The sequence below is a fragment of the Urocampus carinirostris genome, chromosome 5, assembly GCF_059441175.1.
Source record: "Urocampus carinirostris isolate Australia breed hairy pipefish chromosome 5, RoL_Ucar_1.0, whole genome shotgun sequence".
NCBI classification, from domain to species: domain Eukaryota; kingdom Metazoa; phylum Chordata; class Actinopteri; order Syngnathiformes; family Syngnathidae; genus Urocampus; species Urocampus carinirostris.
In genome coordinates, this window is record NC_142353.1 from 38,554,492 (window position 1) to 38,578,498 (window position 24,007).

The following is a 24,007-nucleotide window of genomic DNA, read 5'->3' on the forward strand; positions in this document are numbered from 1 at the left end:
GGGCACACAGGGACAGACAATTCACTCGTTCATTCACACCTACGGACAATTTGGACTGGCAAATTAACCCACGCAAGCACGGGAAGAACATGCAAACTCCACACAGGAGGTTTGATCTCATGACCCCAGAACTGTGCCACCGTGCCGCCCTTATTTGACATTTAGATTTCTTGAATTAGTGATTTTTTTGCAATGGTTAAACATCAATGTTACATTGAAATAGTATATATTTCACTGTAGGTAGTTTAATTTGTTTCACCTACTGAAGTACATTCAATTTGACACAATAATGTAATTGATAGAAAATGCCACCTACAAATGCCAGTTGTCTGTTTAAGCAAGGGCTTACATTTAAAGGGGACACAAAATTGCAAGAGCAGTATGCAAAACCAAGTCCCGACTTGAAAGATGTCAGTGAGTTCCAAAGACCTAAGTTTTTGTTTCATTTAAGCCTTTTAATCTGCTGGTTTGTGCGATTGATCTTGGTGTCCATCTTGTCCGCTTTGTTGAGGAGAGAATCGATGGAGTCATCCTGGCTGTCGATCTCGGACTGCAGACCCAAACCAAGGTTCTTAAGACGACTCAAGCCATCTGCCATTTCATCTACACAAGGTGAAAACAACACGATGTGACGGTGAACTAGCCGATAAACAAATTAAACTTGGGTTTGGCTAAACTCCGGCACACACATTGTATAAAAACTACAGCTGATCATTTGAAGAGACACTGTCTGCTACAACAGTAACCATAATTACTAGACAGGGCTAACACTTTGAAGTCAAACGGACACTATGTAATTCTTGGCCTCTAGATGTTGCCGTTTTGTGTAGTGCAACTGAAAATGAGTGCTACAGGATTACAAAAAAAGAAAGGGGAAAATAAGATAAAATAATGGGAAAAACACAAAAGGCAAGAAAAACTGAAAGGGAAAAGGGAAAAGTGAAAGAAAAGGGAAAAAAGAAATAAAATGGAAATAGAAAAAAAGCCAAACACAAAGAAATAATAAAAGGAAAATAGAGAGAAGGTGAAAAGAAAAAGCAAGAAAAGAACGGAAAAAACAAACAGAATAAAATGATAATATAACAGTTTTTGGCAAGTTCAGGGAACCACCAGTAGCAACAATATGGCTGACAATCCTGTCAGCTTTCTTTAGGTTAGGCTCAAAATTCTTGACCAACGAGTATGTTTAAAAAATGCACGCTTTTTTTGATAGTTCTGTATTCTTGCTTACTTTTCAAATCAATATTGTTGGTTTTTTAATCATTTTTACACCAAAGATAAATAATACCAAAGGCAGGGTTGGGTAGGGTTACTTTAACTTGATTACTTTCAATTACTTTTGGATTACTCCAATACCAAATCTGCTAATAAAAGACAAAAGAAACTAAATACGAATAAAATTACTAAATTTTGTGCAGGCTTGGGGAGTAATGGAATACATGGAACGGCAAAAATGATGTTGGCAAGCTGTTTGGATTTATTTTTATTTTGTTTCTGTCGCATTTTATGATAGTTTTGCCGGAGATCAAAGAGATCAAAGCCAGGAGAGAAAGCTTACCACGTGTTGTGAGTCATCATTTTATTCATATTTAGTTTCTTTTATTAGCATATTTGGTATTGGAGTAATCCAAAAGTAATTGAAAGTAATCAAGTTAAAGTAACCCTACCCAACCCTGACCAAATGTCCCTTTAAGCGAATTAAAATTAATAAATGCATTTACCGGTAGTTGAATATCAAATGAAAATACAATTTGACAGTACCAAAGCAGGAATTAATTTATGATCTCAGTATATGTGTCTTAAAGTTATATGCAATTCCTAGAAAATAACATTTCTGATATACCTAAATTGTTGTCCAAGGTCTGGTGAGCTTGTTGAAGGTGTTTGTTCTTGGAATATCCGTTATGTGTGGAGAAGCCCCCATCTACGGATGCTGTGGCCCCAAAACCTTTAAAAAAACAAAACCAAGATCAGCGGTGGTCATTTCTGTAGTCCTTTAGCTCACATTGTACCTTCTGTCTGCAGTTTTCTAAGGTTGGGATGACTTGCTTGGTATTTGTCTTCTTGCCCTCTGCTGTTGGCCATGGCATTCTGTAATCTAAGGACCGTCGAGGGGACCGCATTATAAATAATACAAATGATTCAAATCATGGTCAACACACAGACGTTTGGATAATTTCCATAGTACAGAATGTAATCAGTTAAAACATCAAACCCTTCACTGTCAATTTATCATTTTGATAAATACTGTAGGCAGGGTTGGGTAGGGTTACTTTAACTTGATTACTTTCAATTACTTTTGGATTACTCTAATACCAAATATGCCAATAAAAGACAAAATAAACCAAATATGAATAAAATTACTAAATTTTGTGCAGGCTTGGGGAGTAACGGAATACATGGAACGGCAAAAATGATGTTGGCAAGCTGTTTGGATTTGTTTTCATTTTGTTTCTGTCGCATTTTATGTTCGTTTTGCCAGAGATCAAAGCCAGGAGAGAAAGCTTACCACGTGTTGTGAGTCATAATTTTATTCATATTTAGTTTCTTTTGTCTTTTATTAGCATATTTGGTATTGGAGTAATCCAAAAGTAATTGAAAGTAATCAGGTTAAAGTAACCCTACCCAACCCTGACTGTAAGTGAACATCATTGGCGCCGCCGCGAGCGGCAGCCTTTTCAGCAGCTCCGTGTGATTTTGCTCTTTTTGTTTTTGTTTTAAGTGTCTGCTTCTATCTTCGGTGTTTTTCGTCCCGTTTGACAACTACACTTTGAAGTACTTTCTATCCCATCGTTATGGGTTTTAACGCACAAAAATGCATTTATTCCAGGAATCAACTCCTTGCACTGAGGAATTCTCGTGCTGGTGTGATGAGGGGGCCCTATCGTGGATGCAGAGCCGGAGCTAGCTAAGCAGCTAGCGGCGTTATAAGTCTTCGGTACCGTCCGTAATCATGGTAAATGTGAACTCTCTATCAAATAAGACCGACGAACGGGCTGTGCTGGTGAAAAACATCAAAGCGTACAGGGAATGCAGTTTTCTGTGTTTTACGGAAAGGTGGCTCATGTCTAGCAACCCGGACGCTAACGTGGAGTTACCCGGCTTCAGCGCTGTTAGGACAGACAGAGACACAAAAGCCTGCGGGAAGCGGAGAGGGGGTGGACTTGCTATCTACGTGAACACGAGGTGGTGTAACCCTGGGCACAAAGAATTCCATCTGCTGCAGGGACGTCGAAATTTTGGCTTAGCGTGTGACGTCATCCACTCCGCTGTGGCTAAACTACAACACAGCACCCCGAGGCCATCCTGTTAATCTCTCTCTTCATTTATCTGAAGAGACAAGTTCAATAATTGTATTAAGACTGTTCCGCCTCACACGGGGCACCATTAAAAGTAGCAAATATCGGGGTCAAGTCAAGTTTATTTGTACAGCCCTTTATCACAAGGAGTCTCAAAATGGATTAATTCACCCAAACAGAGAGTTATCTTGATTAATCATTGAAATAAATACATGACCGAATTGTTTAAACAACTGCATCAATGATAGCTCAAGTCTTTAGCACCTGTAAGCAGTGTTCCCTCTAAGCTGCGCACATTCTCAGCGCACAAGAAAATCTAGCCAGCGCACAAAAATGAGGGCTACTAATTAAGAAGCGACTCAAGTCAAAGTTACAGTGCATGAAGGTAAAAATACACGGGTTCCCCTGACGTTGTGTCCTAAATGCGGTATTTTGAAGTCGAGTCGAAGGAGAACGAAGTTGAGTAAAGTTAGTAGAGTTTGCCGGGAAACCGGCTTCTTCGGCTCGGCTCACTAAAAGGAACTGGCTCTTTCGGGTCCTAAACGGCTCTTCGGGTTGTTTTTGCTTCTTTAATCCCAACATGACCAAATATTATGTAAAATGATGCACAAAATGACTTTAAGAAGGGGGGAATAGAACAAAAAAGAAATAAATACCAAAATGAAAAAGTAGTGAAAAGCCGAGAAAAAAAGAAACAAAAAGAAGAGAAAAATGAAGGGAAAATTTAAAAAAAAAAAGCCAGAAAAAAAGTAAATAGAGAACAAAATAAAAAGGTAACAGCTCGGAAAAAATAAACACAATGAGATTTTTTTTAAAGGAATTTTTTTTAAAAAGTAGAAAAAAAAACACGGGTATAGAAGAAAAAGTTTGTGATGCATTCAAATAATTTCCAATTATATGAAGTGAATCTTGTTGCCAACATTGTACTTCCACTAAAAAATGTGATTAAGTACAGTTCTGTATCTTGCAACCGACTCAATAAGCCCCCAAAAATGTTAATATTATGCGACAAAATATATCAGGAAATAAAAATAAATGGATATCTTGTGAAAGAATTGTAAGAACAAACGACGTTTGTAGGCCGTACAACCTTTGCAATAGTACATGAGTCAATTCATTCAAAAGAGAAACATAATTTTGCATTGCCGGAAACTCAGCAAAATGTAACTTGATGTCAAGTTTTGGACATGTTTGATAATGAATTATCTTGCCACACTTGGGATTATGGTTGCTCACTGTTGTTTCAAGCGCTGCTCACCGACTTTGTGGGAACGCTCAGACCCGTGGAAAATTAGAAGGAACATTGCCTGTAAGTCTTAAAAAAGTGGCATGAAACATCCAATGTCGCTTTACCTGTCATTAGCCTGGTAGGCTTTGGGCTCCTCTGGTGGAGGTTTGGTCTGCTCAGGTTTGCCCTTGAAGTAACTGACTAAGCCACCCCAAACACTCTTGATACTGTTAATGTGCTTCTGGCTGGTCTTCAAGTCCTCGTCCATGTTGTCCAACATTTTATCCGTCCTTTTAAGAACTTCCCCTTGACGCACCAGTTCCTACGCAAACAAAAATGAAGATGGTGATCACCACGCAACCAACTAGTCAAGGACAAATCGGATCAGCGTGCCGGACATATCACCTCTGCTGTTTCTACACCCATCTTCTCAGATTGGTAAATGAGACCGACGGATCGGTAGCTGCTGTCCACCGCCGACTGAGCTGTTCGCATCACTTCCTGCTGCAGATAGCGCTGTCTTCGTTCAGCATCGCTCAATCCGTCGTCATCGCCATCGTCGAAACCCCTGTTAGTAGGGCGGAAGCTCTCTACGTCGTCATCGTCGTCTGCGAACGGGTTGTGGGACTTTGGATAAGCCATCTGAGGCGGCACGCAGGTAGGCCTGCAACAATTAGCAGATTGTCGACAATGAAATGTCCATTATTGTCAACCAGACGCGTTTTTCCAACAGAATGACGCATCTCACATGATTATAATCTCTGCTGAGAGTCACTCATGTGCAATAGCGTCTATACATTCAGAAATGACGGCGTCAACATTAAGTACGCATACAAAAATTTCTCAATTTTGGAAGCATATTAGCCTAGACATAGCGATTAAAAAAACTACTTGAAAGGTTTGCAAAGCAGAACTTGCATATCATGGCAGTACCGCGGTGATGCACAAACATCTAAAGACAAAACTCAGAGAATTTTCTATAGAAAATAAAGAGAAGACATCCTATATTGAAAATTAGCAGTTGCAGGTAGTCTCCTTGCATGGCTGAAGCTGCTGTTGGTGTGCGAGTGTGTGGGTGAATGGGTAAGTGTGAAACGCATTGTAAAGCGCTTTGGGAGGTCTTCAGTGACTTGAAAAGCACTATACAAGTATAAATGCAAATGCAAAAAAAAAAAAATGGACAAAATGTAGTCTGACGCGCCTCGGTGAGTTTCAAGTAACATCCAAGCAAATACGGTTCTGATAACATGCATTGTCTCACTGTAGTATTTTTTGGTATTACTGTGAAATTTTTGTAGTATTACTGTAGTCTCATCTCATCTCATTAGCTGCACCGCTTATCCTCAGTAGGGTCGCGGGGGTGCTGGAGCCCATCCCAGCAATCATCGGGCAGTGGGCAGGGGACACCCTCAACTGGTTGCCAGCCAATCGCAGGAACAGACAACTCGCTCGCTCATTCACACCTAGGGACAATTTGGACCGGCCAATCCACCTAAAATGCATGTCTTTGGAATGTGGGACGAAACCGGAGTGCCCGGAGGAAACCCACGCAAGCACGGGGAGAACATACAAACTCCGCACAGTAAATCCGGTAGCTGGATTTGAACCCACACAGGAGGTTCCCAAGACCTTAGAACTGTGCCGCACACGCGCTAACCACTGCGCCGCTGTGCTGCCCGTATTACTGCAGTGTTTTGTAGTATTACTCGAGTAGTTTTGCAGTATTACTCTAGTATTTGTGTTGTAGTATTAGTATAGTACTTTTGTAGGATTTTTGTAGTATTACTATAGTATTTTTGGGAGTATTTCCACAGTTGTAATTTTCTATAATAGTTTTACTGTAGTATTTCCATAGCTGTAATTTTGTGTTGTGTGGGAGGGTTTGCCCGAGGGGAAAAATATAGCAGAACAAGGGATCTCCAACCTATTTGAAGCCGAGAGCTACTTTTTGTGACTAATTAACGCAAAGGGCACCCAAGTTTAATATACATTTCTAAAATAACATTTGCTCAGGAGGCAGAGCGATCGTCTTGGGATCAAAAGGTTGCAGGTTGGATTCCCGGCTCCTCCTTGTTATATGTCGAAGTGTCCTTGGGCAAGACACTGAATCCCTAATGCCCCCGATAGCAGGTAGTTGCCTTGCATGGCTGACGCTACTATTGGTTAGTTAGTGTGTATAAGGGAAAAGCGTGAAGCACATTGTAAAGCGCTTTGGGAGGTCTTCATTGACTTGAAAAGCGCCATTTAATGCAGACCATTTATATTTACATTTGGTATTACTGAAGTATTTTTGTAGTTTCAATGTCGTATTTTGTAACATTACTGTTGTAATTTTACTGTATTATTTTTGTAGTATTAAAAAGTATTTTTGCAGTAGTCTGCAGTTTGCAGTAGTCTGTGCAGGCCTTTGAGACTCCTTGTGATTAAGGGCTGTACAAATAAACTTGACTTGACATTGTGCATTTTACGCATGTATTTCACTATAAAACATAGCTTGAGTGTTATGCCAGATAGCCTGACAAACGTATTTAAAATTAAATGCATCCAGTTCGAAGAACAATCGTCAGTGGTTAAAACATTAAAAACGACAAACGTTTGATTTCAAACTGTTGAGAATGTAAGTATTTTTCCTACGGACTTTACCGAATGTACTTTCCAAAATACACGTTTGTTTCATTTAATTGATTTGATCAGATTATTCACTAATCGTTTCAATAGTCAGTAACTAATCGACTCCTAAAATAGTCGTTTGTTGCAGCCCTTAACAAGCGGTGGTTGATTTCAAGCTCTCGTGACACTTAAATTGAGGTTTCCACTTTGTATGATACACTTTTTGTGTGCGTATGGAACTCGTTTGGGTTATTTATTTACATTAGACAACTGGGAACACCTATGATTATTACTGTATGTAATATTGATTTTATGAAATGGCAAGTGAGGGCAGCACGCCGGGGCAGTGGTTAGCACAGATGTGCAGCACAGATCTGAGGTCATGAGATCGAACCTCCTGTGTGGAGTTTGCATGTTCTCCCCTTGTTTGCGTGGGCTTCCTCCGGCCACGCCGGTTTCCTCCCACATTCCAGAAAAACTGTATGTCAGGTTAATGGGCCAGTCTGAATTGTCCCTAGATGTGAATGAGCGAGTGACTCTTCTGTCCCTGTGAGCCCTGCGACTGGCTGGCAACCAGTTCAGGGTCTCCCCTGCCCGACGACAGCTGGGATGGACTCCAGCACCCCCGCGACCCTACTGAGGATGAGTGGTGCAGATAATAGATGGATGGAAAATAGCAAGTGAAAATTACCCGCCCAGCTAATGGACGTCTTTTAAACGTTAGATTTTAAACGAGATCTGGCGTGGTTCCTCTCCGAATTGATTTAGTATTCCAAAAAATGTTAGACGGTTATATTTAGTTCGTATTTATTGGAAATGATGTTTTTCAACTTTTCAACCAAACGTCATTTGGACTAAGCCTTTGCAGATTTTTTCAACAACTGTTTGCTAGGTGGGTAACGTGCTTAACAGAACATGACAGAGAACAAAAAATAGACTGCGTATTCAATTGTAAGCATAAGTATCTGTAACAGAATAATAAAAAATAAAAAACTTACCGGTCATTAAATAATAAACCTCCGAACGACGTGCTGTTGTTGCCAGGTCAGCTGACTGACACAAACACTTCCTGTATTACGTCACCTCTTTTGGATGACCCGGATGACAATGTTGCGCAACAAAAACGCATTCAAATCATGAACCAATGCATATAAAATGACACTTATTACAGTGTAGAAATGTGTGCATATCATAAATTAATTACTTTTACAATGTCTGAGTTGTAATTACAATTGCCTTACTGGGAAAACATGTGTCCTCTCCGGGAGACCGTACTGCGGCTGGTGGAAGCGCGAGTTAGTCATGAGAACTCCAGCTCCTTTGGGAGAACTGGCTTTTTCAGCTTGGCTCACTGAAAAGAGTCGACTCTTTCGTCCCCCCACAAGCTCTCGGGTGGGGGTATTATCATTTATGCACCAAATTATTGAATAACTACTTTTAAAATATATTATGGAATTATATAATAATAGTCTTTATTGTTTCAATTGACAGTGAAATTTTGCCCAATTTAAACTCTCAAATTGTTTATACTAAGTAAACAGCACATTGATGACGCCACTCATATTGACCAGTCATGAGCGCCTTCAAGAGAGAAGGAGAGAGAGAGAGAAAAGGAAGAGAGAAAGAGAGAGAGCAGAAAAAGATAACATCAAGAGAGAATCATAGAGATTTAGAGGACAACAGAAAAATAGAGAGAAAAGTAGATAACAAGAGATATATAGAGCAAGAGAGAGAAGAGAGAGAGAGAGAGAAAGAAAGAGAGAGAGGGAGAGGGAGGAATAGCATAATAGAGAAAGAGTTAGAGAAAGAGCGAAATATAGACGGATAGAAAGATGGATATAGAGAGTGAAGGAGAGCAAGAGTGAGAGACTGAAAAAAGAAAGAGAAAAAAGCTAGAGAGAGAGAGAGAGCGAGATAGAAAAAGAAAGAGAGAGGAAGAAAGAGAGGGAGAGGGAGAAAGACCATGATAGAGAAAGAGTGAGAGAAAGAGTGAAATATAGACGCATAGAGAGATGGATATAGAGTGAAGGAGAGCAAGAGTGAGAGACTGAAAAAAGAAAGAGAAAAAAGCGAGAGAGATGGAGAGAGAAAGATTGAGAGATGTAAAAAGAAAGAGAGAGAGGGGAAGAAAGAGAGGGAGAGGGAGAAAAAGCACAATACAGAAAGAATGAGAGAAAGAGCAACATATAGACGGATAGAGAGATAGATATAGAGAGTGAAGGAGAGCAAGAGTGAGAGACTGAAAAAAGAAAGAGAAAAAAACAATAGAGAGAGAGAGAACAATAGAGAGATTTTGAAAGCTCATTTACACCTAGAGACAATCTAAAAGATAGACAGGGTGAAAGATGGAGAGGGAGAATAAGAGAAAGAGAAATTGGAAAGAGAAATAGAGAGAAAGAAAGATGGAGAGGGAGACAAAGAGAAAGAGAAATGGGAAAGAGAAATAGAGAGAAAGAAAGCGAGAGAGGAATAAAGTGAGAAAATGAGAAAGAAAAAGGGAAAGAAAAAGAGAGGGAAAGGGGAGGAAGTAAAAAAACAAGAGGGATGAGAGAGTGAAAGAGAGAAAAATAGAGGAAGATGAGAGAAAAGGAGAGCAAGAAAAAGAAAGAAAAAGGAAGAAAAAGAGACAGAAAGAAAGAAAGATAAATATATTGAGAATATAGAGTGTGAAAGATCGAGAGAGAGAGAGAAGGAGAGAGGAGGGGCAGAAAGAGGGAGAAAGAGGGAAAGACAGAATTAGAATGAAAGATGTATCAAAATATAAAGAGTGAACAATAAATAGAGGAAAATATAAAGAAACAGAAAACAAGAGACAAAGAGAGAAAAGGAGACAAAGAGGAAGAGAAGGAAAGAGAAAGAAACAGCTAAATAGACAGAAAGAGGTAAAAAGGGGAAAGAGAGGGGGGGGGAGTAAATTCCAAGAGAACCAGCTCCTTCGTTCACTTCAAAGAGCCGGCTAATTAAGCAGTGTCGTTCACGAGCGACCCATCACTAGCGCGAGTGGCTGTATGTGACTGGCTCCTCACCCCCCCTACGCCGCCGCGAAGAGTCGCCTGATGTGGAGGTAAACATGTCGGTGACAGGAGGCGGCCACAGAAGCTTTTATTTTAACACAGTTTTGTCCCTGGCACGCTCTTTGGCCGCCCACCATCCTGCACCGGTGGAAAAGGTGAGCCACCGTCAACGTTATTCCCAATGAATGGCGAGTGTAAATGTCGTAAGACGAGCAACAGGGCAAAGAAGGTCCGCTTCCGCACCGGAGGCGACGGCGGCTTCTTCTGATGGCTGCCTGACTTTTGACTTGTGACAGGTGTTTATTGCCCGCCTGTCATTTTCTTTTCTCTGACTTTTGGATTTCTCTCGCTTTTTTTTCCTAAAATGTAACATTTAGTCGGACGTCGCACTGCAGAGACTAAAATAGTCCGTGTTGGTAAGCGCTGCGGTCAAACAGGTTTGAGAGAAACTGCTGTAGCAATATTTCTTTCGAACGAGTTATTTTGCCCATAATACTCATCCATTACACTATGTTTTATTCTTTGATAAAAAAGTAAAATAAATCTCAATAAATCAAGTGTTTTAAAGGAAATTTCTCTAGTAATGGCGGTAGGGAAAGTGTTAAGACTATACGTGTGAACTAATCAATTAACCAACAACTAATCGTTAGTTAATCGTTTGACTAATCAATTAATTGTTTGTTTTCCTTTTGGATGAGAAATTTTCCAACTTTAGCTCATCGACAGCTGTTATTGACCATTTTCTATTGCATTGCATTAACTTCTTAAGACTTATTTTTATTACCTTGGATTATCGATTATTGAAAGAAAGAGTTTGTATTATTTAGCGCCAATTTTGTTTTGAATTATTCTTTTTTTCCCTTTCCTTATTTCTTTTCTATTTTCACCCCTTTTTATCCTTGCAAAAATTGATAAGAAAACATTTGCAGTTTAGTCACTTTTAGTTTCTGTATTTTGTACACTATTACCTCGGCTATCGCAGTCAATGTGGGCAGAAGCCCCCCGCGAAACGTCAAAATCCGCTCAGGAGAAACCTTTATTTTTTTAAATTATCTTCTTATTTATTTAAAAGGAGCAAAATATCTGATGTAGTAGTAGATATTTTTCTTATTTGAAAAATATTGTCTCCTTAAATTTGAAAAATCATAATTAAAATTCACTAGAAAAAAATGCTATAGTGGACAATTGTGGTTTCGTTGAGTATTTTACTGAAAAACAAAAAAATACAACAAAAAAAGTCGACCATTTACCATATCGAAATTCCCAGTCTCGCCCACTCCTAGGTTTTGGACTTGTACCTCTTAAGGATTTCTGTAATCTGTTGTTTATTGGTTATTCTTGAGCTTTACTATTCTCTTGTCTTTGCTGTTTTTATTTCTTCACTAGTGTGAAGCACATTGTAAAGTGCTTTGGAAGGTCTTCAGTGACATGAAAAGTGCTATATAAATCCAAACCATTTACCATTTATTACTCAAGAACAAACCCAATTCACAGGCTCAAATATTTGTTTGACAAATATTATTGGTGTTTTATTGTAGAACTTTATGAATCAAGGACCCGATCCATTCCACTTTGCACGATATTTTGCTGCCGTCATGTGGACGTTTTGGAAAACTGCATTTACCTTCCAGATCTGTACTACAGAAACAATATACAGTGGTGCCTCTACTTATGAATGTCTCTACTTACGAATGTCTCTACATTCGGAAGTTTCATGTTACGAAGTACCTGAACGGGAAAATATTGCTTCTAGTTACGAAATCGCAGTATGCGCTGCTATTCGGTGCTCCCAGATGTCCCCGATTGTAAACAAACTAGTTATTGCTTCAAATCTGCCTGGCAACCCAGTGTGCATGTGTGCTCCGAGCATGCTCTTCGTGTCACCGTCACAGTTCAGAGACGACGACTAGGAGGGTTTCCGGCAAGATGGTGGGAAGGAGGACACAGCCATCATTTAGTCATCCCAAATTCAGGACCTTTTAGCAAAATTCCACGAAGTCTCGTAATTTGTGGAAAGGAATCACTCCTACAAAGCGTTGACAAGTCGGGCTATCCTCACGTCTGCCTCGCCCGTTTCCGACAGATTGTCAAAAGCAAGGAAGACTAGACGTCATTAGATCAGTTTTTCAATAAAAGTGAGGCAAAAAGGTTAAGGAATAATACTATTTCCTGTATTCTCCAGGGTTTTTTTGTACATTATTTGCCTCTCGTTTTATGTTTATTGTGCAGTAATCTAATTTTAACATTTATTTGTTTCATATTCTGATTTATAACTTATCAAAAAAATATCTTACTGTACTTTTGCCGGGCTTGGAACAGATTAGTGGATTTTCATACACAATGCGTCTTTACTCACAAAGTTTTCAGGTAACAAAGCTACTCCCAGACCAAATTGAATTCGTAAGGAGAGGTACCACTGTTCTATACCTTTAATATATATATATATATATATATATATATCAAACCTTTTTTGTAAAAATGCCAGGGAGACACTAGGGAGCTCCTGAACATGTTTACTGGGTGGAGAGGTCCAATTTTGATAGAGAAGGAAAGCATCTTACTGTGTTTAGCAGAACACAATGCAGGATGCAAATCTGCAAAGCAGTGAACCAGCGATTAACCAAAGGGCAAAGTAGCGAGGTATCTCTGTATTCTTCATTGTGCCTTGTAGCACTCGTTTTCAGTCGCATAATACAGTGACACCTAGTAGGTAAACATTACACAGCGTCCTTTAAAACGTTGCCAATGTCTGGATGAAACCTTTGGAGACAATTTTGTAAACTTTTAATGCTTTTTAATATATTTTTTAATTTGTTTTTTTGTGGGTGTTTTATTCTTTATTTTTTACAAATAAATGACCAATGTAAAGTTTGAAATTTTCAGATTTAAGTTTAAAAAGTCATCCTTTAATTATGGTTTATTAAAGGTGCTGGTAACTTAATTCCTTTACTTTGTGACACAGTTTTGTTGTTTTCTTGGCCGAACAACTGAATAAAAAGTACATGTTGTTTTCTACAGTTTTAATTTAAAGTTTAATTTTATTCATTGAAAAGCATTGTTTACAGTGATTTTTTTTTTTTTTTTTTTAAATCTCAGTTTTCCTTTTTTTTTTCCTTTTCAGGTCCAGAAGCTACAATGTATGTGCCCACCAGAGTCCCGAGGCATATTTACCCTCGACGTGCGCCGAACCGATGCCGTTATTGCACTGGGTGTTTTTTTAGTGGAGTCTGGTTTACAGGTGGGTGCAGCCTTTAATCTCACTGTACTTTTACATCATTCTTGTAATCACACTCAACGGGAGGCCTCCAACTTTACACCCCCATGATCAGATTATCTCTTTAATCTCATTAAGTTCGTGCTTAGACATTCATTAGACTGTGTAAGCATCTAATACATCTTTGCAATGAAACCTAGGTATCTCTAATGTAAATGCTTAAATATGTAATTTATACATTACCGTATTTTCCGAACTTTAAATCGCTCGGGATTATAAATCGCACCAGCCAAAAAATGCATAATTAAGAAGGAAAACACATATAAATTGCACCTGGAGTATAATTCACATTTCTGGGGGATAATTATTTGATCAATTTAACACTAAGAAACGTCATCTTGAAAGGTAATTTAAAAAAAAAAAAATAGAGATCAAAGTGCTGAATAAGTGTACAGTATACTAACGTTACATGACTAACATGCCTGTCAGTAACGACGTGACATCCATCCACCCATTATCTGCACCGCTTATCCTCAATAGGGTTGCGGGGGTGCTGGAGCCCATCCCAGCTATCTTCGGGCAGTGGGCAGGGGACACCCTGAACTGGTTGCCAGCCAGTCGCAGGGCACACAGAGACAGACGACTCACTTGCTCACACCTAGGGACAATTTGGACCGGACAATTAACCAGAAATGCATGTTTTTGGAATGTGGGGGAACACCAGAGTGCACGGAGGAAACCCACGCAAGCACGGGGAGAACATGCAAACTCCACACATGACCTCAGAACTGTGCCACTCACGCGCTAACCACTGCGCCGCCGTGCTGACGATGTGACCTATTGAGAGTTATTCAGATAACTTTAGCATAAAGAACATGCTTGCCAAACTATAGGTATCACTTTAAATCGCTAAATACAGTGAGATCTTTATCACGAAGATGATGCGCCGCATACTCTTCCACGTCGCTTACGTCAGACTCATCGTCACTTTCGCTTTTGACAGCTCTTTCAAAGTTTCTCGCTATTTCTTAACTTGCTTTCTGCTGCCTGATTACCGTTTTAGGCTGCATATTTCACTACTCGCAGCTTGTTATCTGCAGAACATATTCCTTTCAGTGCTATTTTTGTTCAGCCCCTCTAGGTGTCTTTATAAATGACCTGTAAGGTTGAAATTATCAAAGAGAGCGCCCTCCTGTGGTTTAGCGTGAAAATATCATGTGAAATGATATAATAATCTGTCAATATTTTCACACATAAGTCGCACCAGAGTATAAGTCGCCCCCGGGCCAAACTATGAAAAAAAAACTGCGATTTATGGAAAATATGGTATTTGTTTTTGTAGTACAGCTAGTGATTTTCTTACTTCATGCGTATTATTTTCTATTTCAAACAAAAGTGCAGTTGTTTGCATTTGTCTGTAACTCTTTGCCTTGCACTGACAGCACAAAGACACACTTGTTTCCTACTTGCTGAGCCTACTGAGAGGCCTTCCACGTGTCCAGTGGATCGAAGAAGGCTTGGGAAAGAAAGGAAAGGGTAAGGACTAGCCCCACCCACCCTCTCACAGTGGACCCCATTGTTTGAGCCTTTCTCCTTTATAAGCGTTTCACCCTGGATTAAAATATCGCATTTTATCATTGTCATAGAGACACAAATCACATTGATCCTGACCATATCAAAACAGTATTTATATAAAAGTATACAGGGGGTATTTATACTTGTTTTCTCACTTTGAATTTTGAAGCCGGAGATTGGGAATGCAAATTTTTGTTTTACTCAAGAAAATGTACTTTTACTGAATCAAGGGCTAGATAAAACAACCAGTATCTACCAATAGTTGGGTTGATCCATTTTGGTTTTCTTGTGAGACAATAACATTGATTATCCTACTATATTTAGGTTTAATTGTATGGATTTTTACTTGCATCATCATCATTATTATTATTATTATTATTATTAAAATTATTGTATATGGGTAACCCTTCTAAATGTCCAGGAAAAAAATAATCTGCCTTGTGAATAATCAGAAGAATTTAGGTAAATGCAACATAGCAAAGGTGTTTTTTGGGTAATGAAATATGGAATTTAAAATAAAGTGAAAATATAAAACCCATTTTTGTTGGTTTTTGTTGGTTTTCATGCCTCATTTAGCAATTATTAGCTAACTAATGCTTGTTTTAAGTGCTGTATGTAATAGTTTTGTTGATTTTAGAATATAATTGTGTATATCGTCATTGATTACAACTAGTGTACATTGTTAAGAATGAGATTTGACATGACACTCAAGGATAAACATGTAATGAATTCTGAAAGATAAAAAAAAAGATTGAAAAATATGAGGAAGGATACTGTAAGTCATATTTAAATGGTAGTGGTTGAGGGCAGGCCTTAAGCCGGATGTGCTTCAGAAAATATTGCAATGACATCAGCAGCCACATTGTTCCAAAATAAGAATAAATAAAATATGAATTTACATTTTTCTATACATGGTCAGGATTATATATATATATATATATATATATATATATATATATATATATATATATATATATATATATATTATAAGGGTATGGTGGAGTATATGGTTGATTCCCTTAATCTTTTCTTAAAATAAGTAAGGGATAATGAGAATTTTGCTAGTTCAGCCTCAACTCTGCTGTCTAAAGAAGTATTGCATGACGTCAGCTGTGCAAGTTTAGATACACCCACGCAGACTTCTGATATAGCAACTCCTCAGAGTAGTCTTTACCAATGTTCCCTCTAATTTTGCAGGGGTCTGAGCGTTCACACAAAGTTGGTGAGCAACGCTTGAAACAACAGTGAGCAACCATAATCCCAAGTGAGGCAAGATAATTAATTATCAAACATGTCCAAAACTTGACATCAAGTTACATTTTGCTGAGTTTCTGGCAATGCAAAATTATTTTTCTCTTTTGAATGAATTGACTCATGTACTATTGCAAAGGTTGTACGGCCTACAAACGTCGTTTGTTCTTACAATTCTTTCACAAGATATCCATTTCTTTTTATTTCCTGATATATTTTGTCGCATAATATTAACATTTTGGGGGGCTTATTTAGTCGGTTGTAAGATACAGAACTGTACTTAATCACATTTTTTAGTGGAAGTACAATGTTGGCAACAAGATTCACTTGATATAATTGGAAATTATTTGAATGCAACACAAACTTTTTCTTCTTTTTTCCGTGTTTTTTTCTCCTTTTTTTTAAAATTCCTTTAAAAAAATCTCATTGTGTTTATTTTTTCTGAGCTGTTACTTTTTTCTTTTTGTTCTCTATTTACTTTTTTCCCACATTTCTTTCTTTTCTTTTTTTCTGGCTTTTTTTCCATTTTTTTCCTTCTTTTTTCTCTTCCTTTTCTCAGCTTTTCACTACTTTTTCATTTTGGTATCTTTTTCCTTTTAGTTTTATTCCCTCCTTCCTTTACGTCATCTTGTGCATAATTTTACATAATATTTGGTCATGTTGGGATTAAAGAAGCAAAAACAACCTGAAGAGCCATTTAGGACCCGAAAGAGCCGGTTCCTTTTAGTGAGCCGACCCGAAGAAGCCGGTTCCCGACAAACTCTACTAACTTTACTCAACTTCGTTCGACTTCAAAATACCGCATTTAGGACACAACCTCAGGGGAACCCGTGTATTTTTACCTTCATGCACTGTAACTTTGACTTAAGTCGCTTCTTAATTAGTAATTTTGAGCCCTCATTTTTGTGCGCTGGCTAGATTTTTTTGTGCGCTCAGAATGTGCGAGCAGTTCGCAATTGCGCACGCGCGCACCTTAGAGGGAACACTGGTCTTTACAGTGCAACTTTTGCATTATTATAGATATTAAGCAAAAAAAAAAAATTGTTTGTCAAAATCAGTTTTTTTGTCTTGCCATGTCTTCTCCAGAGATTCTCCCAGTGGCCGAAAACTTCAGCTTCTGTTTAGTGACTCTCTTAGCAGACGTGGCTCAGAGTGACCTCGACTACAGGACAGAGGTGAGTCGAATTTATTATCATTTTGTATTTTCGGGTAAAGTATTTTAAAATTATCGACCGGGTATGTGTAATGCCTTTTGGCCATGTCTTGTGAGATAACATGCAGTGTTTGCTATTTTGTAATGTGTTGGTTGGTGGACAGTCTAGGGGCGTCCGGGGGCATATGAAAGAAAATTTTGTACATTTTAAATTCAAATGCATCGATCGGGTGCATTATTAGAGGAAAATCAAGACGCTAAATCTATGTTGAATTTTGGTATTGATCTGATCCAAGTAAATGCACGATAGTATTAATCGATCCTTATAACCTTTGACTGGAAATGTCATGATCATTGAACAAATGAACCTTCCCCCTTGAGTTAGTTCAGAATTAAAATAAACACAGTACTGTACAAATATTTTTGGCAGAAATTATTTCAGTTATTATTATTATTTAATTTAATAGAATTTAATAGAAATTAGAATTCATTCAAATGTTTTTATTACAACTGTTTCTGAACCAAAGCCAAGAGAGTCAAACCAAAATATGATTACTGCATAACAATCACCTAGAGAAATTTTGAAAATAAAGTCAGAAATGCTACTAAAGTGTCATCTATTTCTCATTGGCTCTTTTGCCATAGTGACCACGGATTTAGGGGTTTTTGTTCAGGAATAGCATTTTTGGATGCAGCCTTTTGCTTTCTGCAGGGTGATTTTTTTACATGTGTTTATGTAGATTTGTAGCAGACCAATTAATTATAATAATAATAATAATAATAATAATAATTACCCACACATATTAAACTAATTAAATTGTTTTGTTTTTTTTTGTACTTGAAAAAAAGTCCACACTGTGCTGCGCCTTCTGTTTGCGTTTAGTAAAACTGCACATATAGATTTGGCCCTTTCTTCTGCCTGGCAGGCAGGATGCAGCAGCAGTCCAGGTAGGCAGGTTTGCCAGTCAGTCAGACCAGGCATAAATTTGCATAGTTGCTGAGGGCAAGAATGACTGTGCAACTTAGGTAATGTCACATTTTACCCAGCCGTCTAATCATAGTGCAGGCGAGGTGGAAGAAACACCTGAGTGCACGTTTCAAGAATACAAGTTCATGAGACTATAGCGGCCTGCCAGAATCTTTCTATGATATGGGAAACACTGAACGTGATTGAGTTGTCATGATGCTCTGCAGATACTCAACACCATCATTGAAGTCATGCAGTCATTGCAGGAAATGTGCCAAACACCCGATAATCATGACAAAGGTATCGACACTCACAATTCATAGTAAATCCTCCCAATTCCTGGAGAGTTTCTCTGTGTCTCCAGTCTACCTGTGCAGATTCGTCATTCCAAGCTTGTTCGGCATGACACGAGCATTCGGCCGCTACAGCGTCACGGGTGAAGCCCTCCTGTCCAAGTTGTTCCCCAAACATTTGCCTCACGCTCAAAGCGTTACAGAGGAAACGGAAGGCGTGCGGCGGCGATCTTTCAACGACTTCCGCTCCATTATTCCCAATTCCTTGCTGACAGTGTATCAGAGTGACACTCTGCGTCGCCGTCCTGCAGCCAACCCTGACTTTTCTACAAAGGTATATATTTCAAGTATTTTCTTTGTTTTGTATGATGGTCTTCTTGGTTTGAGGTTCTATTTACGTCCTTACCGACTGCCAGGGGAGGTGATTCAAAGCACTGGATAGCCCTTTGCGCATGCGCAGTTCGTGTAACGCATATCAAAATACTCATTTGTGACACTTGTGGCCCAGGAATGTTTACAAATTCCAGTCTACAGAATATCCTCGCGTGAAAAAAAGGATTCTGAATGACAAAAGGCTCTGGCGGTCGTAAGGGACTCATAGAACCTTAGTTACATTAGCGACTTTTCATTTAATTTACATTTGTTCTTATAGGTATGTCCAGATGCAGGAGGACACTCACCCTGCTCTCCCACCACACCTGGCTCACATTACTTTGAAGGTAAAAGTGATGCAAAGTGACAGTTTTTATAATTTTGGTTGTACATTTTCTGTGAGGCTGAACTGAAATCCATCATATTGATAGTTTTTTCTGATATTTTCATTAGTATTGATATTTTCATTAGGAATCTCTTTCTGTTTAGTTCACTTTCTTGGAGGCGTTAATTCAGATTTTTTTTTAATACAAAGAAAAACAAATTATCTATTTTCATTTAGAAAAAAGACAAATAAATAGTTAATATCTTTAGGCATAAAAAGGTGGCATTCAGATGAATATGTCTTTGTAATAATGAAAGAAAATATGGTTGGGTAAAGAAATTGCACAAACTTAAACTGGAGTCTGTGAGTGCCAAAAGAAGCTGACAATAGCACTGTGACTTTTCAAGTTTATGGATATTCACAACTGTTATTTAATTTTCCTTTTTCTAATGAAAATGACTGTGTAATCCCTAAAAGTTTAATCAATGTTGCAATTATTACGTTCCAAAATTACAAATGTGTATGGGGGTGTCCTTATCTCATATATTTCCGTCAGTGGATTCCTTTCTAAAGCTCAGAAATTGTTTGGGGTGCTCCGCCCTGGTTTATTCCTGGACGCTGGCTATTTCAGCTGAAAATGAAAATCTCCATTCTGATCCCTGTGAATCTGAAAGGAGCTGTACCTCAATAGATAGTAACCTAAAATGACTTGAGGTACCAAAATCGTCTATATCCACTTTCCATTGTGCTCCATTCTGATTAAAAAACAACAGACATCAGCATTTACTGTATAACTTTGCTAATACCGGATCAAATGACATCGGTGTTGGACAATAAACCATCATTGGTATTGTATTGGGATTAAAATTGTTGCACTTCCTTGTTCCGTTCATTTTAGGTTCCTATCTCCCAGACAGCTCAACCATTGATCCCAACTACTATTTTTCCACGATCAGTTCCAGTTTTTCGGTCTCCCCTCTCTTTGTAGGAGGAGGAGAAAGTTTGGTTGAGATGTCGCTTGATATACTCCGGCAGCTCCTCAAAATGGTTTGTGTCCGCTGTAAAGCTGCACTCGACACACTCCCAGATCTTGTCATCACATTGTGCCGTCTTTCCTCATTTAGGTCAAGATGTTCGTTTCGGAGTCTTTTTTGAAAACTCTTGACACAACAATGGCTGAAGTGGTGGAGGTAAACGGGATTCCCAATAAGGGATAAAAGTGTAAAATTGTTCTTCTAATGCATCTTTTTCTATCATGTTTGTCATAAAGTCGAATCCGGGAATCAACCTCTATTACAAAACTTTCAGTGACCCACTCTACGTTTGTGTGTTCAAAATGTTGAGGGACACCCTTTATAACATGAATGGTAAAATTATACAATTTCCATTTATTCCTTTAGTCATAAAAACAATTTTGATTCAACCCTTTTTCACCTTTTTTTGTCTTAGCCTTACAACAAGGTTTTGTACGTGAAGTTCACGACTTTGTCCTGGAGCAATTTAGTAGCAGTCAATCAGAGCTGCAGCGGGTACTTCATGACGCGGTGGGGTTGCCGGGGGAACAGAGCCCCCTCAAGCTCCGTTGCCAAGCCAACGCTGCCTGCGTGGACCTCATGGTGTGGGCCGTCAAAGATGAGCAAGGTAATCGATTTGGAGCTTGGAGGGTGGGCAGACCCTTGTGTGTAAGTGTGTGTGTGTCTGTGTGTGTGACTTTTTCAATATCTTTTTTTTACCAGGAGCTGAAAACTTGTGTAGCAAATTGACAGAAAAACTGCAGTCAAAAACTTCAAGTAAAGTCATCATTGCTCACATGCCACTGCTAATATGTTGCCTGCAGGTAAAAAAAATATTATGTTGTCAAAAAATAGTGTTCAATGTAAATGCCTATTATGCCTTTACTAAGTTGAATTGTAATCAATGTTCTTGTGATTGTTATTTCAGGGCCTGGGACGTCTCTGTGAGAGGTTTCCTGTGGTGGCTCACTCTGCTACAACATCTCTTAGGGACTTCCTGGTTGTTCCTTCACCTGTAATCGTAAAACTCTACAAGTACCACAGCCAGTACAATACAGGTACTAGAATTCAAGTCCAGTGTGTGGAGTAAATATGGAAGTTTTTTTCAAGGTTGTAGGTTTAACCTCATATGAACAAGTAGAGCAGTGCAACACACAAGGATTACATAATACTGTCAATTCCTGATCTGTGTCTCACCTTATTGATCAGTACACAGTGTTCAGTGGCCAGTGGAAATAGATGCGTCACTCGCTGTTTTCTGCTGCACAATCAATCAACTTCTAACTTTCAAAATCAAACGCCACAGAGGCAGCTAATATTTTTACATTTAGATAACCATAAAGTTATTGTTATTGTGTTTTCAGCCACAATGATGATGATGATGATGATTTAATTAGGTGATTAAATTAAATTTATTTTAATATAAAATACAATGAATAGAGACTGCATTTAAAGATTTATATAAAGAAGAATAATTCAAATGATCTGGTTCTACAATGAGAAATTTTTCAAGGAATACACATTGTAACGTAGTTTGACACCCATCCTTCTCATTTACATTTCATATTTATCAATTGTTTTCTTAAATCAAGGCACTGGAGAAATAAGGATCAATGTAACCAATGAGCACTCTCAGTCCACACTCAACATTCTGCCCAGCAAAAAGGACCAGCAATCCATGTATGAACAGCTCAGAGATATTTCCATCGACAATATCTGCAGGTCAGTCCCAAAAAGCTGGTCTAGCTTTGTCAAGAAAAACCTATCTAGCATGGTAATTAAAAACATTGTTGTTTTTATTGTTATTTTTTTATCTGGTCAGATGTCTGAAGGCCGGTCTGACCATGGACAACGTGATCGTGGAGGCCTTTCTCGCTAGTCTGTCCAATCGTTTGTACATTTCGCAGGAGAATGACAAGTGAGTTGTGTGTGTTGTAGGATGTTCCTTTGCCATTGAGCTCTTTTAAAACATGCTTTCTTCCTGCTAGGGATGCTCACCTGATTCCAGATCACACCATCCGCACGTTGGGTCACATCGCTGTTGCCCTGAGGGAGACACCCAAAGTGATGGAGCACATTCTGCAGATCTTACAGCAGAAATTCTGTCAACCTCCTTCTCAGTTGGATGTACTCATCATAGACCAGCTGGGGTGTATGGTCATTACAGGGAATGTGAGTCTGAACAGCCACCTGGCTTCCTCTACTGTTTTGTTCTTGAAAAGAAAGAGTTTTGGGATTTTGGTCAAAATTTAATAGGATGTTTTAAAATGGAGCCCTGTTCACCGGTATTCTTATCTCAAAGTATTTATTTTTCACAATAAAATACAAAAAAATAAATTACCTAATATTATAAATACATGGCTTTTATTAGCCTGTTAAATTACAAACCTATACAGTACCTCACTCCGCTGTGTAATATTTCTCTTTTTACGATATGTTTTTTGTTTTTTAACAAAAGGAAATCCTTAACTTAAACAAAACTATCTAATATGGTAAATATTCATATTGCTCATTTTAAGAAATATTTGGGATTCAAATTTGAAGGAAAAACACTTAAAATGATCTGATATCTGCAACATTCAATAGTTGTCCTTATTTAATGAAATTTGCTCGAATACAAATTTTAAAAATTTCAAAATAAGAAAAATTACACTTAATGAATAAAATAAATATAGTGCCATTTTTGTTTGTTTCTCGGCAGCTTATTACCACAATGAAAAATATGTACACGTTTATATTTTTGTGTATATCTGGTCCAGCAATACATCTACCAGGAAGTTTGGAACCTTTTTCAACAAATCAGTGTCCAGGCCAGCTCAGTTGTATACTCTGCAACTAAAGACTCCAGAGATCATGGATACAGGTATGTTTCAATGCTGCTGCTGTTTATTAGAAACCCAATTTACCCTATATCATCAACCCTTAATCAATGTTGACCATTAATCCTGCACCCTAAACAATATAAATGCATTTGTCATGCTCAATCTTTTTGGACGTCCTCTTAAGGCACTGCTCTCTGGCTGTGATCAACGCTTTGGCCAACATTGCTGCCAACCTGCAAGGGGAGCAGCTGGTAGATGAACTTATGGTGAACCTTTTGGAACTTTTTGTCCAGCTGGGCTTGGAAGGGAAGCGGGCCAGTGAGCGGGCGTCAGATAAGGGGCCAGCGCTTAAAGTATGCTTTTGGATTCATCTTCAAGCTTTGGAATCACAATACAAAAAATAGAAACAAAAATTAGTCTCTCATCTATTTGCAGGCATCGAGCAGTGCCGGAAACCTGGGCGTTCTCATCCCAGTGATTGCTGTGGTGAGTCCCTTTTTAAGTAAGAACATTTTTGACTCACTAACTGGTGATTTTGAATTCAAACTATTTCTTTAGGCTTATATGCAAAATAAAAACTACAAAAGTTTTTTTCTGTGTAAGTAGCTGGTAATAATGTAACCAAAATATGCCAACACTGTTCTTTTTTAGTACAACCCAGTTTTTTTGCTGCAAACGGCAAACTCGGGGAAAAAAAAAACATTTTTTGCATGGTTTTAAATTGTATACTAAAATGAGAAAGTTTGTCTCATCTAGCAGATGGGAGATGTGTGTGTTCATTATTAGTATTTTTTCTCATCTTGGGAGAAAGTATATCCTAAATGGAGCAAAATTTGCTATCATGAGCTGAATGAGATAAATGTTACAATTT

The 24,007-nt window shown here is 38.4% G+C and overlaps 2 protein-coding genes across 4 annotated transcripts in view; one reads left to right on the plus strand and one right to left on the minus strand.

Annotated features, from left to right (window-relative positions):
- Positions 1–225: 225 nt before the first annotated feature.
- Positions 226–8,241, minus strand: snap29 (synaptosome associated protein 29). Of its 2 annotated transcripts, none has more exons than XM_088336771.1 (6): positions 8,136–8,241; positions 4,933–5,191; positions 4,653–4,849; positions 2,013–2,098; positions 1,844–1,948; positions 226–603 (listed from the first exon to the last, which is right to left on the minus strand). In XM_088336771.1, exons 2-6 carry the CDS (start codon positions 5,167–5,169, stop codon positions 443–445), a joined length of 786 nt encoding a protein of 261 aa, XP_088192897.1. In that variant the 5' UTR covers positions 5,170–5,191; positions 8,136–8,241; the 3' UTR covers positions 226–442. The 2 variants fall into 2 exon arrangements, with proteins under 2 accessions (XP_088192897.1, XP_088192898.1); XM_088336772.1 differs by having other exon boundaries at positions 4,933–5,169; positions 8,136–8,236.
- Positions 8,242–10,183: 1,942 nt separating this feature from the next.
- pi4kab (phosphatidylinositol 4-kinase, catalytic, alpha b) overlaps positions 10,184–24,007 on the plus strand; it is a 44,695-nt gene continuing 30,871 nt past the window's right edge. For both annotated transcript variants that reach the window (XM_088336709.1, XM_088336710.1), the window contains exons 1-19: positions 10,184–10,306; positions 13,273–13,389; positions 14,808–14,901; positions 17,278–17,366; positions 18,539–18,611; positions 18,676–18,938; positions 19,257–19,323; positions 20,200–20,348; positions 20,426–20,491; positions 20,572–20,668; positions 20,751–20,942; positions 21,038–21,138; positions 21,243–21,372; positions 21,907–22,036; positions 22,137–22,232; positions 22,303–22,486; positions 23,074–23,177; positions 23,321–23,489; positions 23,572–23,622. In XM_088336709.1, the coding sequence (XP_088192835.1) occupies positions 10,208–10,306; positions 13,273–13,389; positions 14,808–14,901; positions 17,278–17,366; positions 18,539–18,611; positions 18,676–18,938; positions 19,257–19,323; positions 20,200–20,348; positions 20,426–20,491; positions 20,572–20,668; positions 20,751–20,942; positions 21,038–21,138; positions 21,243–21,372; positions 21,907–22,036; positions 22,137–22,232; positions 22,303–22,486; positions 23,074–23,177; positions 23,321–23,489; positions 23,572–23,622 (2,271 nt within the window). In that variant the 5' untranslated portion in view covers positions 10,184–10,207. The remainder of the gene's footprint in view (positions 10,307–13,272; positions 13,390–14,807; positions 14,902–17,277; positions 17,367–18,538; positions 18,612–18,675; positions 18,939–19,256; positions 19,324–20,199; positions 20,349–20,425; positions 20,492–20,571; positions 20,669–20,750; positions 20,943–21,037; positions 21,139–21,242; positions 21,373–21,906; positions 22,037–22,136; positions 22,233–22,302; positions 22,487–23,073; positions 23,178–23,320; positions 23,490–23,571; positions 23,623–24,007) is intronic.